We start from the raw sequence: 12,723 nt of genomic DNA on the forward strand, positions 1-12,723 counted from the left end.
TCTCTAAAATAAATAAATAAATCTTAAAAAAAAAAAAAAAGACAACAACCACACATATAGATAACCAAATGAATGTACAGAGATATGCACAGAACATTATGAAGTACAAAGGAACAGTGAAAACAGCCTGGGAGAGGTCAGTCATCAGGACAGCCTTCGTGGAGGTATGAACACCTGAGTCTTTAAAAGAGTAGGAATTGGGGCGCCTGGGTGGCTCAGTTGGTTGGGCGACTGCCTTCGGCTCAGGTCATGATCCTGGAGTCCCGGGATCGAGTCCCACATTGGGCTCCCTGCTCAGCAGGGAGTCTGCTTCTCCCTCTGACCCTCCTCCCTCTCATGCTGTCTCTCATTCTCTCTCGCAAATAAATAAAATCTTTTAAAAAAATAAATAAATAAAAAATTTAAAAAATAAATAAATAAAAGAGTAGGAATTATCCAGGCAAAGTGCATTTCAACAGAGCAAACAGCTTGAGTAAAAGCACAGTGTATTTAAAGAAACAATTGCAGCGGCTACATGGTAAAAACAAGGACTGGGATGGGGTAAAAAGGAGTTGGCCAAAGAGATAGGAGGATGCCAAGTCATGAAGAAACTCAGACCTTTTCCAAGGCAAGATGGATCAGTGAGATTTATGCAAAGGAATTATGTGGTCAGACAGATTATTCAGGGAGCGATGTAGAGGATGAACTGAAGGAGGATAAGGCTGGCAGAAAGAAGGCTGGTTAGGAGGCAGTTATAACTATCTTCACAGAAGACAGTAAGAGCCTGAAATGAAATAAAAGCTATAATAAATATAGAGAAAATACAGAGTACAGGTACATTATGCTGCTCGTCTAGAGATCACACTTTGAAAATCACTAACCTATGCTAGAGGTCAGCATATTTTTCTGTAAAGGGCCAAATAACAAATATTTTAGGCTTTATGGGCCACAGGCAGTTTCTACTGCACTTCTTGGTTTATGCTTGTTTTTTAAACCCTTTGAAAATTAAAAACCGTTCTTAGCTAGTAGACTTGACCAAGATAAAGGCCGCAGGCTGGATCTGGGCTGTGGGCATAGTTTGCTGATCCCTGCTATACACAGGTAAAGAAGTGAGGATTAACCTTCCTAGGAGATTAAAATGCTACTCCCATATTAGTTCCATACTCAGAAACTTCTCCCTTGGTCCTGACTGCCTACTGAATAAGTCAAATCACTACGATGCATAGCACTCATAGGCATCCATACTCTCTAGCACCAACCTACTACTCCAGGCTCAAGAACTATACCCCAGTCTGAACCTTCCATTCTTATTAAACTGACCTACTTACATTATTTGCCTCTGTATGTTGTGGTGTTCCCCAATGTTCTTTTCTCCTCTCTAACCTACCTAAATACCATTCCTTGAAAGCACAATTCAAATCCTACCCTGAAGTGATTCCATAATCCTCAGAACTCCTAAAAACACTATCTCAATTTATCCAAAATTTATTTGCTGTCTTATGACTTATTTCAAATAAACTGTAAATTCTTTGAAAACAGAGAATAATTTATACTTCTATCAAAAGATCTAGCATATAACAAGAGATAAATAAACGTGAAGACCTACATGTGTATATATGTAACATATATACTTACACACACACACACTTTTTTTTTTCCTGAGCTAGCTATGTAACTGAAGCAAATGTGATTTCACCCTTACTTATAACAGTAACCAAATACTTTAATTCTATGCACATGATCTGAATGCTGTAGGAAGGATAGAATGACAATTCACAATCACATCTGTCTCTCCTATTACTCAAGTTTTTAGGGCTAGTTCACTAGGGGAAACAATAACACAAGTAAAATTTTTCCAGTGGTCAATGTTATCAACGTAGGTACACTGGAATAATGTTAAATAAGTTACTAGACCAAGTCAAAGTTTACTTACCTATTTTTACTTCACTTATTTTTAAAATACAAAATAACCTTTTACAACTACATTGCTTTAAATTCACCCTTTATTATTACTTAAGTTTAAAATCACACATATAGACACACACACACACACGCCACACTTGCTTTGAATTTTTTTTAACAATAACATTCTCTATAACAATTCACATTATCAAAATGGCATTATTGATTTCATTGAGAATTTAGGGAAATAAGACTGCATTTCAAATTTTTAAGAAAATAGTCCATTTTAGGAATTGTTGAATCACTATACTGTACACCTGAAACTAATAAAACACTGTAAAAAAAAAAAAAAACTGTGCTTACACCAAAAAAAAAGAAAAAGAAAATAGTTCATTTTCATTCACTACTAATAAATAGCTGTAATCAGAGGATGTTTTGAGCTGAATTAAAGGTTTCTTCTTATAATTGAGAACATTACTGAAGACGTCTTTTCAAGTCCAAAGTGTGAACCATGTCTTATTTTACTACCCTAAGAATATTCAAGAATCTATAAAAATTCCTCCAGAATCATTTGCCCAAATTTCAAGGCAAACTACATAAAAAAGTATAAAACACTTCTAGAAAGATATAGAAAACAAAACTAAAAGAAATAAATCAAAAGATGGCCATGAAAGTGAAAACTGAGACTTTCTAACCCTTCAAAACACATTGAAGGAAGCAGCTTAGTGACTTGTAACCCAGAAAAGACAACTATGCATTGATAAATTGAATATTAATAATGCACTTAATGGAGGACAAGCCCAGGAGCCAGGGACTCCCATTTCTCAATTCCTGTTCTGCCACTGGCTAGTACAGAGTCTTGGGCACATCCCCATATGTTGAACAAGAAAAGCTTAACTGACATTCTCAGGCTGTGGGAATTGATTAAATGTTTATGAAGTACTTTAGGACCATGAAGGAAAGCCAAATATCATTTGCTTAGTACAAAACGACAGCTACCTGTTAGGCTTGCAAATCCAATCATTATGATTCTTTTGTGTCTTCTTAACATAGCACATCTTCAGTAAGTCAGGAAGGTGCATGTATTTATGAGCCCGTTTAGCAACTTCAGAGAAATGAATTTTCTTCCAAATCTTTGTCGTCTCACAAACCATGTCACTACCCAACCCAACTATTTGCAAAAGGAAACATGATGCGATCCACATTAAAGTTAGGTCCAGTTATTGATAAGCCAATACCAAATGACTGAAAACTATTAGGAATCACAGAACTCTCTTCGTTAACTTACCAGAAATGTGACTCCTGAAAGTAATCCCAGAAAACAGTCGTCCTAACAAAACGTTTATTAAAGGGAAAGTCCCTAGGCTTTCTTACATAAAGAGCTCTAAAATGTTTGTAGACAGTGTCGACAGAAGACTAAATTCGCTCAGACCCTAATCTAATTCGTTAGGTAGTTCCAGCACCTGCTTGGTGTTGAGCGACTAGAGACTGGTGAGGCTGCCGAGCAAAAGTGCTGATGCCATCTCCAGCTGCCCCTTTCCGTGAATGACAGTAACAATGAAAACACTGACAAAAGAGCTGGGAGGCCACCCCAAGCCACTGCTTGGCAATACTTCTACCCTACCCCCAGCATACAGGAGCTGCAAATCCCAGAAAAGGCCCTCCTGCAACAGACCGCACGGGCGGAGACCTTCTCTCTAGTCTGGCAACGGGAAAAAGTACTACCCCGCACTCCTTTCCAGACCGCTGAGCACCTTAAAGGTGAGGGGGACGCTGCCTCTTTCTAAACTGCCAGCGAAGAGGGAGAAGACTTCCCCGCAGGAGACGGGTGAGCAGAATCGGCCGTGCCCACTGCCAGACCGAGAAGTGCCCGGGTCGCGGCGCCTCTCGGACCGCCGGCCGCGAGCAACCGCGAGCCCTGGAACGCGCGTCCCTCCCTCGGCTCCGGGTGGGGGAAGCGGGGCTCGGGCGCCGGGCAAGCCGTCCTCCCGGGGGTGGCAGCGCTCGGCCGCCCGCTTCCCGGGAGCCGGAGGAGGCGACAAGTAGGCTCGGGTCCGGGAGCACCGGGAGCACATTCCTGCCTCGAGCCCGGTCCCGGGGGAGGGCGCATGCTGCCAAGGCGGCGACTCCCCGTCTCGCCCAACTCCGCGGTGAGCGAGAGGGCGGCCGGCCCCGGGCTGCCCGGCGGGACGCCACCCGGGTGGGGGAGGCGGCGAGGCCGGCCTCCGGGCCGCTCCCTCCCCACGCGGTCCGCGGCAGGCGGCCGTCCGCGCCCTCGTCCCTCCCGCCGCCGCGCGGCGCCGGGCCGCGGACCTCGGCCGGCCGGGCGCGGGGCCAGGCGGCGGCGGCGGGCTGACGGGCCGGCCGGCCTGGGGCCCTACCTGAGGCTGTGTACCAGCTCCCGGCGTGACTGGCTTCCCGGCAGACCACTCGGTTGGACATCTTGGTGCCTGTGCCGCCTATGGTGCACGAGGATGAATGAGGAGGCGGCGGCGGCGGCGGCAGGAGCGGCTCCGCGAGGGGACGAGACACCGCGGGCCCAGCCCAGGAGGAGGCGGCGGCGGGGAGGGGACCAGCCCGGCCCAGGAGGAGGAGGAGGAGGAGGAGGAGGCGGCGGCCCAGGAGGAGGAGATGGCAGCCGGGGCGGTGGCGGCGGCAGCGACAATCACCACAAACTCCGGCCACCGCCGGAAGATGGGGCCCGCGGCGGCTGCACCGAAGCCCGGAAAGCCCTGGCCCCGGCCCCCGGACTCGCCGCTGCTCCCCAGCCGCGGCTGGTTCCGCCGAGCCGCCCCCACGGCCCCCTCCCCTCCGGGCTGGCCTCCCCGAGCCACCGCCGGTGACCCCACCCCCGTGACTCCGCGCCCGCCCCTCCCCCCACCCCCCGCGGGACTCCCCGCACCCACCCCCGCCCCCAGCAGGGCCCTCCCGCCCGCCCGGCCGCCGGCCCGCGGCCCCGCCCCGCCCGCTCCTCCTCCAGCCGCGCGGCGAGGTTAACGGCGGAAACCGGGCAGGCCAGACGGCATCTGGGGTCAGGCGGCCCCGCGAGGAGGCAGCGGCGGCTGCAGCTCCGCTCACACAAAAGCCCAGGGCCGGGGCCTGAACCGGGGAAGGCAGACCCGGGGAAGAGCCAGCGCTTCCTTACTCGCCACTCTAACGGGTCCTGCCCACTGAGCATGCCCAGCAGCCGCTGCCAGGCCCGCCGAGGAATCTCAACGTGCACGCTCCGCTCTCCGGGGTTTAGCGGCAGCAGAGGCTGGGGGGGAGGGGGGAGCGGCGGGGGGGGGAGCAGGACGCAGCCGCAGGGCAAGCCCCCTCCCCCAGCCAACTTCCTTAAATGAAGAGCTCCGAGGGCACGCCGATGCGGCTTTCCGCGAGGACAGTCCGGCTTGTCCTCCCCGACCTCCTCATACACGCGAATCTTTGGTGGATTCACACCCCCAAGGTTTCACTCCTAGGGATGCAAGCCTGTGGCCACGTTGGGAAGTTCATTTGTAGAAACAGGCACACGATCGTGTGCCTGTGGTCCCCGCAAATGCTAGTTTTTGCTTCACTGGGCCACCTTTACCACCTAATCTTGGCTCTGACACTGTAAACATTGATCTTGCTTCATTTTATACGGATGTAGGTGCATTGTCTTAACTCCCTAATTAGATTCAAGTGTGATACAGCTAGCCTGTAATTCTCATCTATGAAGAGGGGATAATATATTCAAGGGGTGTCCCTAGGATTACAAGAGTTAATAAATGTAGAGCCTGACAGAGTATGCATACAACAAACATTATTTCCAACCCTTCCTTCTCTTATAAACCCCAGTATTTCACATAAGTGTCAGGAACAAAGAATTCCTTTAAAATTAGAGAAGAACCACAGGAAAGTAGGATATCTTGGACCCCGGAGGAAGTGTTGTTATGAAGTAGACCATTCCAAAACTGGACAGAAAGAGAAACTTGCATGTCTTCAATGAAAGATTTAGGGTTAAAACCATAAAATTGTTATATCTGAATTTCATACTAAACATCGTTGGTAGAGTTCAAAGCAGATATCTATCTGGCTGCCTAATACTCAAGTTTCCCTAGTGCCATATATATATTTTTTTAATTTACTATCCTGTTCCCACCCCTCCTCCAATTTTTTCAACGTTAAGCCCCAAGGATCTTGTGTGAGATCTCCGGCCTAAAAGCCTGGTCAATTACTGGAATATTACTGGCTTTCACAACTTTTTCTACAGTTATTAGATTAAATATCCACTGACATGTATTTCTTTACTCAAATTTTAACCCTCTCACTTCACCACTAACCTGCCGAAATATTACATATTATGCAGGAAAAAAAAAAAAAGAGATGTGCCAAATAGTCGTTTTAAAGATAACAGAAAGGCGGGTTGCAGCTAATTCCACAGGACTCTTCCTAGAGCCCCAAAAATCAGTGGTAAATGATGGCATGGTAAACTGGTAAACTTTTCATCATAAATTTCAAGAAAAGGAAAACTGTTGATATGGTTGATGTGGCATTGATAAGCAGTGATAGCTTTTGAAGTTAATGATTCCTGATTCTGTTTCTATACCCAAAAAAAGGATGGAAGGAACACTGAATACAATGAACTTCATACTTCAGGCTGGTCAAATTAGAAGATCAGATTTGAGTCATGGCTCTGTCCCTCACCAGCGGTGATCATGGGCATCTAGTAATGTAACCTTTTCAAGCCTCAGTCTTCTCATCTGTCAAATGCAAAGAGCAGTAATATCTAACTCACAGGCTTGCTGTAAGAATCATTAAGTAAAGTGAAAATATTCTGAAAACAATTTATAAGCTGTTCTTTGTTTCTTCTTATCATTATCCTCTGCTCCTAGCAACAATCCTAGGACTCATTCCAAACTAGTAACCTAATTTAAATTTAAGCTTCCTCCCTATGAAAATGCTCTGTTGGTGGCTTCTTTCCCCAAAGGATTTTTCTTACTGGTCAAATTCAGCAAAGACCACAATGCCAAGAAAAGTGAAAGGTGTTGCTGTTGTTGTTTTAAGATTTTATTTATTTATTTGACAGAGACACAGTGAGAGAGGGAACACAAGCAGGGGGAGTGGGAGAGGGAGAAGCAAGCCTCCCGCGGAGCAGGGAGCCAGATGCAGGGCTCCATCCCAGGACCCTGGGATCATTACCTGAGCCAAAGGCAGATGCTTAATGACTGAGCCACCCAGGCGCCCCAAAAAGTGAAAGGTTAAAAAACTTTCTATTATCTCTAGAATGCTCTCAATATATCCCATCATTATTCCTTCTGTCCATCTTTTTTTAGCTACCTTATTCAAGGATAGACTCTTGAAAGAAATATGTTGAAACTATTCACTTACCTCCCCTAAATTAATGGAGACCCATATAATGCAAAATACTCATTTCATATCCCAGGAGAAGCCTGTTTGGCAATATGTACAATTCCCATGTATTAACAATTTCCATTATATCCACTGGGGATTTGAGTTTGACACTCCATAAACATCAGTCATAGCAAAAGGTAAGGAGGAATTCCTCACTAATAAGAGAGTCCCTATAAAGCAGACTTTAATAAATAAAGCACCACTAGTCCCAGAAACCAACATATGTTCTGAAAAAGCATGTCCTATATTCACTGCATCAGTCTATATTAGCAAACAACTAGCACAACCACAATATCCATCAATATGAGACTTGTTACATATGCACCCATTAAAAAGAATAAGCTCTCTATACTGATATAGAGCTAAAAGAAAAAAAGGCAGATTGCAGAACAATGTGTAAAGAATGCTACCATTCGTGTAAAAATGAATACTTTAAAAATGTATTCTCATACACTTGCATATACACAGAATACTTCTAGAAGAAAACACAATAAACTGGTAACAGTACTTGTTTAGGTGGCTGAAGTGCAAGGATGGACAAAAGATTTAAAGTTTTGTGTATCTTTGGAATTTTGTGCCATACACATATAGTACCGACACACACACACAAAATACATCTTTAGGCTTGATTTTTGGAATCCACATGGCAATATTAAATTGACCATTTTTATAATTTACTTATCCACAGCGGACAGTTTGAGGAGTCCACTAATAACTAAAAGCCCTATATCCAAAAAATATTTTAGAATAAAACCACAGAATTTTGAAAAAATCAAAGTTGAGAGACGAGTTTAGCATAAAGATGCTCTTTTGATTTCAATTAAAACTGGTACTTTAAGAAAGACCAATACCATTATGATTTCACTTACATGTAGAATCTAAAAAACAAAAATGAATAAACAAAAAAGCAGAAACAGAAGTTTCTTCCAGAAACTGGAAGATTACAGTTATGGAATGAGTAAGTCACAGGGATGAGAGGTACAGTATAGGGAATACAGTCAATGGTCTTGTAATAGCGTTGTATGGTGACAGACGGTAGCTACACTTGTGAGCACGGCATAACTTACAGAGTTATTGAATCACTATGTTGTAAACCTGAAACTAATGTAACATTGTGTGTGTCAACTGTACTTCAATTTAAAATAAATAAATAAATAAATAAAAAGCTAGGGGCGCCTGGGTGGCTGAGATGGTTAAGCGTCTGCCTTCGGCTCAGGTCATGATCTCACTGTTCTGGGATCGAGCCCCATGTCAGGCTCCCAGCTCACTGGGGAGTCTGCTTCTCCCTCTCCCTCTGCCTCTCCTGCTTGTGCTCTCTCTCTCTCTCTCTCATGCTCTCTCTCAAATAAATAAAATCTTAAAAAAAAAAAAACTAGTACTCTAATCTAGTGTCAAGTTTGCCCTCCCATTATAAGCCAAACTTAATAAGTAATATTTATTAAACACTTAACTATGTACCTGACACTGAGCTAAGTACATATTTAGTGATTCTTAAGATAAAAATTTGCTCACTTCCAATTTTTTTGAATAAATTTTATAAAACTTTTTTCATATTTATTGTTAGTATTATTTAGAATCCCCAGAAATGAAATAGCAGAGTTAAAAGATTTTTAAGTTGGGCACCTGGGTGGCTCAGTTGGTTAAGCGGCTGCCTTCTCAGGTCATGACCCCAGGGTCCTGGGATTGAGCCCCGCATTGGGCTCCCTGCTCAGCAGGGAGTCTGCTTCTCCCTCTCCCACTCCCCCTGCTTGTGTTCCCTCTCTCGCTCTCTCTCTGTCAAATAAATCAATAAAAAATCTTTAAAAAAAAAAAAAGATTTTTAAGTTTTTTTAAAAGGCTGATAAGAGGTTTTTTTTTTAAAGAAAATTCTTTTTTTTTTAATGTTTTATTTATTTATTCATGAGAGTCAGAGAGAGACAGAGAAAGAGAGAGGCAGAGGCAGAGGGAGAAGCAGGCTCCCCGCCTAGCAGGGAGCCCGATGCGGGACTCGATCCCAGGACCCTGGGATCATGACCTGAGCTGAAGGCAGAAGCTTAACCATCTGAGCCACCCAGGCACCCCTAAAGAAAATTCTTATTCATTACTGCCTGGCCCTTTTATATCTGGTGACCTATTTTCCACTATTATATTACTTTCCTACTTTCCTAATTTAAATGTAGAGATTTTTAAATAAATAGATTCTCAGTGATAGCCATTTACAGCTTTCAACTTCGTCCCTCATTTCTAGTTTGATGATATGTATCAGGCCTCCAATTTGTTAATGCCTTTTTGGAATCCAGTCCAGAAAAATATCTGGCTATAATATGTTATGCTATCCCTACCACCATTCTATGTTTCTAACAGGAAGTTATCAATCTTAAAATCCCACTATACCTTCTCCTAAATAAAATTTAAGCAAAGGTTCAATATTCTTCCCATAGGATCATCAGAATTAAGTAGACAATGTTGTCATTCTATCCAAACCATTTTTCCTTTTTTCAATTCAAGGTCTCTATTTCCTCTACTTATCTATGCCTCACTTGCTCTACTGGTCCTCCCACTAACCTACCTACCAATGTAATTCAAGAATTCACTCTATAACATATAGGACTTTCTACTCTATTTCTGTATTTGTTTACAAAACAATAACCTATCCATTAAGCATTCAAAGGGTAGGAATGGTTTCTATAATACAATTGCCAGCTACATGTAAAATACCTCATCAAAGTATAGAGAAATTTGCTTAACTGGTTTCTATTTCACCAGCTTACCAGAGTAAGTGATGTTCTCCCGTCCCAGGGTATAATAAAGTTGAACTCGTAAGCTTACAGACTACACTCTTTAGGAAACTCTCACATGATTGCAGACTCCTCCCCAGGTTTGTGTGCATAACTAACAAAGGTCAATAGTGTTCTCCAGCTTACTTAGGCCAGTTGCACTAGGTACTATCATTACATAATTTAATTAAATATTACATAAACCAATGAAATACAAACACATAATGCAAAAGGGATACACAAATTAGGTGGAATGCTTTGGAAAGATTAAGTAAAAACTGTCAAATTAGAGGCAGGTAAGATAACTGAAGGCTGGAGAACAAAATCATGAAAAAAGCATAGGATTCTACAAATTACTGCTTAAATGTCTAAAAGCATATTCTACTCTCAAAAAAACTTGAGACTGAAATGTGCAAACCATACATCACAGGAGTGGTTTGAGGAAGAAAAATGATACAGAATTCCAATCAGAGAACCCAATCCCAGAGAAAAGATTGGAACAGAAATATTAACAAGTTAATACAGATTAACATGTTTAAGTTTTAAAAAAACCATTCAGTGTCATTTATGATTTCCTACCATGGCTCACTTTTTCATCAACCAACTAGATAAAAGGGCTTCTACTATACACACAAGAGAGCAGACTGACTTTCCCCCAAAGAAAAATTTTAAGCACACCTGAAAGCATTAGAGCAGAGGGTAATATAGCATTAAGGAAAAGTAATAGAGCGTTATGCTGGCTTTGAATCCCTGCCCCAAAGTTATTTCCCCTATAACCTTGAGCAACGTAACAAAATCTCACTTTTCTCATCTAAAAATGAGGTATTAAAATTAAACGTACCTCACAGGGCTTTGAGGATTATACAATTCATGTATTTAGCATGGTGCCTAGCACATGATAAGTGTTCGGTTAAGTAGCATGTGTACTGCCAGCAAAAGATACGCCTATTCTCAGCTGTTACTTTAAAAAGTATCAATTTCAAGATTGAGTAATTTAAGCCCCAACTCAAAGACAATTCAATAGAACACTAGAAGTAATATAGCACTAGGCAGAGTACTACATTACTTCTAAGTGGTCTTAAGCAGAGGGGTCTATTGGAATGCCTTAAAGAGTTTTTGTCAAATTTAGAAGCCAGGCTCTATCACAATTTAATCAGGCTCTCCAGGGCTCTTTATATATGAAATATATATGAAAAGTTCCCCAAGTGGCTCTGATGTGAATCACGGATGAAGAACTGCTGTAAGATGATAAACTATTGATGCTTTAATAAAAAATTACCCAATTAGTACTTAATCAAACGTTAAAATATCACAAAAAAGACTTGGGCAGATTAATGTAGGAGTTAGCCAAATAACCAAAATGTATCTGATGGAATTAGTATTTGTGGAAACTACTTTATAAGCAAGAGATCCCAATCTTTGCAGGTTTTTCCTATGCAAATTATATAGATCTGCAATTTTAAATCAAAACCATGTCCCCTCCCCACATGCATCACTCCTACTGAAATAAGCTTTTCCTGTATTAAAGGAACTATAAGACATACCTCATCAGCATACCTCATACCTCAACTTTGCCTTCACATGTTTAGCTTGGACACACATCTTTAATGTGTCTTTTTTTTTTTTTTTTAAGATTTTATTTATTTGACAGAGACACAGCGAGAGAGGGAACACAAGCAGGGGGAGTGGGAGAGGGAGAAGCAGGCCCCCTGCGGAGCAGGGAGCCTGACGCGGGGCTCAATCCCAGGACCCTGGGACCATGACCTGAGCCGAAGGCAGATGCTCAAGGACTGAGCCACCCAGTCGCCCCAGGGTTTCTTTCTTTTTTTTTAAGTAAACTCTATGCCCAATGTGGCGCTCAAACTCATGATCCTGAGACCAAGAGTTGCCTGCTACCAACTGAGCCAGCCAGGTACCCCCAAAACAGGGTTTCTCCAACCTTAGCACTGACTGATATTTTGAACTGGATAATTCTTGTGAATGGGTGGGGCATGCAGGTTGTCCTGTGTATTCTAAAATATTTAGCAGCATTCCTGGACATTACCCACTAGATGCCAGTAGAACTCCACCTTACTACAGTAGTGACACCCAAAATGTTTCTAGACACTGCCAAATGTCCTCTGGAGTGAGAGGGCAAAGTCATTCCCCACCGAGAACCGTTTCTCTTAATATGCTTCCTGCCTGGCTTTCTTCAGACAGTTTTCTTTTTTCTGAGCTAATGAGTTATCTTAATTTTTTCATACAGGACAAAGTGAGCAGACCCCCAAAAAAGGACTGGCTGATGTTTTTTATTGCCAAAAGAAGCAAGGATGTGAACTCGCACAAGTACTTCTCACATAGCTATCAGCAACAGATTCAGAACTGGGTTTGAATGCCATTCAAGCACTTACCAGCAGTGTGGTCTTGAACAAGTCACTTAACCTCTCCAAATGTTTCCTCATCTGCAAAATGGGAATAACAATATCTACTTTGTAGAGTTGCTATATTAAAGATAATTTAAGTAAAATAGTACTTATGCCTGATACATAGAATTGCAATAAAAGACAGCTATTATATTACTACCATAAAGGTTTATAGCAATGAAGGATATTGCACACCCTCCACAATGCTTATATCAATACTCCAACTTCATTGTTCATTAGTCACCTGTGATGTTAAAAACTGAAAATGCCCAGATCCCACCCTCCAAGAGGTCCAAGAAAAACTGGCTGAG

The 12,723-nt window shown here is 42.8% G+C and overlaps 1 protein-coding gene and 1 long non-coding RNA gene across 3 annotated transcripts in view; both read right to left on the reverse strand.

Moving 5' to 3' along the window:
* MEMO1 (mediator of cell motility 1) overlaps window positions 1-4,735 on the reverse strand; it is a 117,817-nt gene extending 113,082 nt beyond the window's left edge. Inside the window, exon 1 of one of the 2 annotated variants that reach the window (XM_045884355.3) lies at window positions 4,263-4,735. In XM_045884355.3, coding sequence (XP_045740311.1) covers window positions 4,263-4,323 — 61 coding nt within the window. In that variant the 5' untranslated portion in view covers window positions 4,324-4,735. The remainder of the gene's footprint in view (window positions 1-4,262) is intronic. The other variant, XM_064572072.1, reaches the window with a different exon arrangement.
* LOC135361727 (uncharacterized) lies at window positions 2,289-4,145 on the reverse strand. Its single transcript, XR_010405506.1, has 2 exons — window positions 3,170-4,145; window positions 2,289-3,052 (listed from the first exon to the last, which is right to left on the reverse strand). It is a non-coding gene; the product is annotated as an uncharacterized LOC135361727 (long non-coding RNA).
* Window positions 4,736-12,723: the final 7,988 nt, after the last annotated feature.

The sequence above is a fragment of the Mirounga angustirostris genome, unplaced genomic scaffold (genome assembly GCF_029215605.1).
Source record: "Mirounga angustirostris isolate CCGP_5_RB_7025 unplaced genomic scaffold, mMirAng1.0.hap1 SCAF_10, whole genome shotgun sequence".
NCBI lineage: Eukaryota > Metazoa > Chordata > Mammalia > Carnivora > Phocidae > Mirounga > Mirounga angustirostris.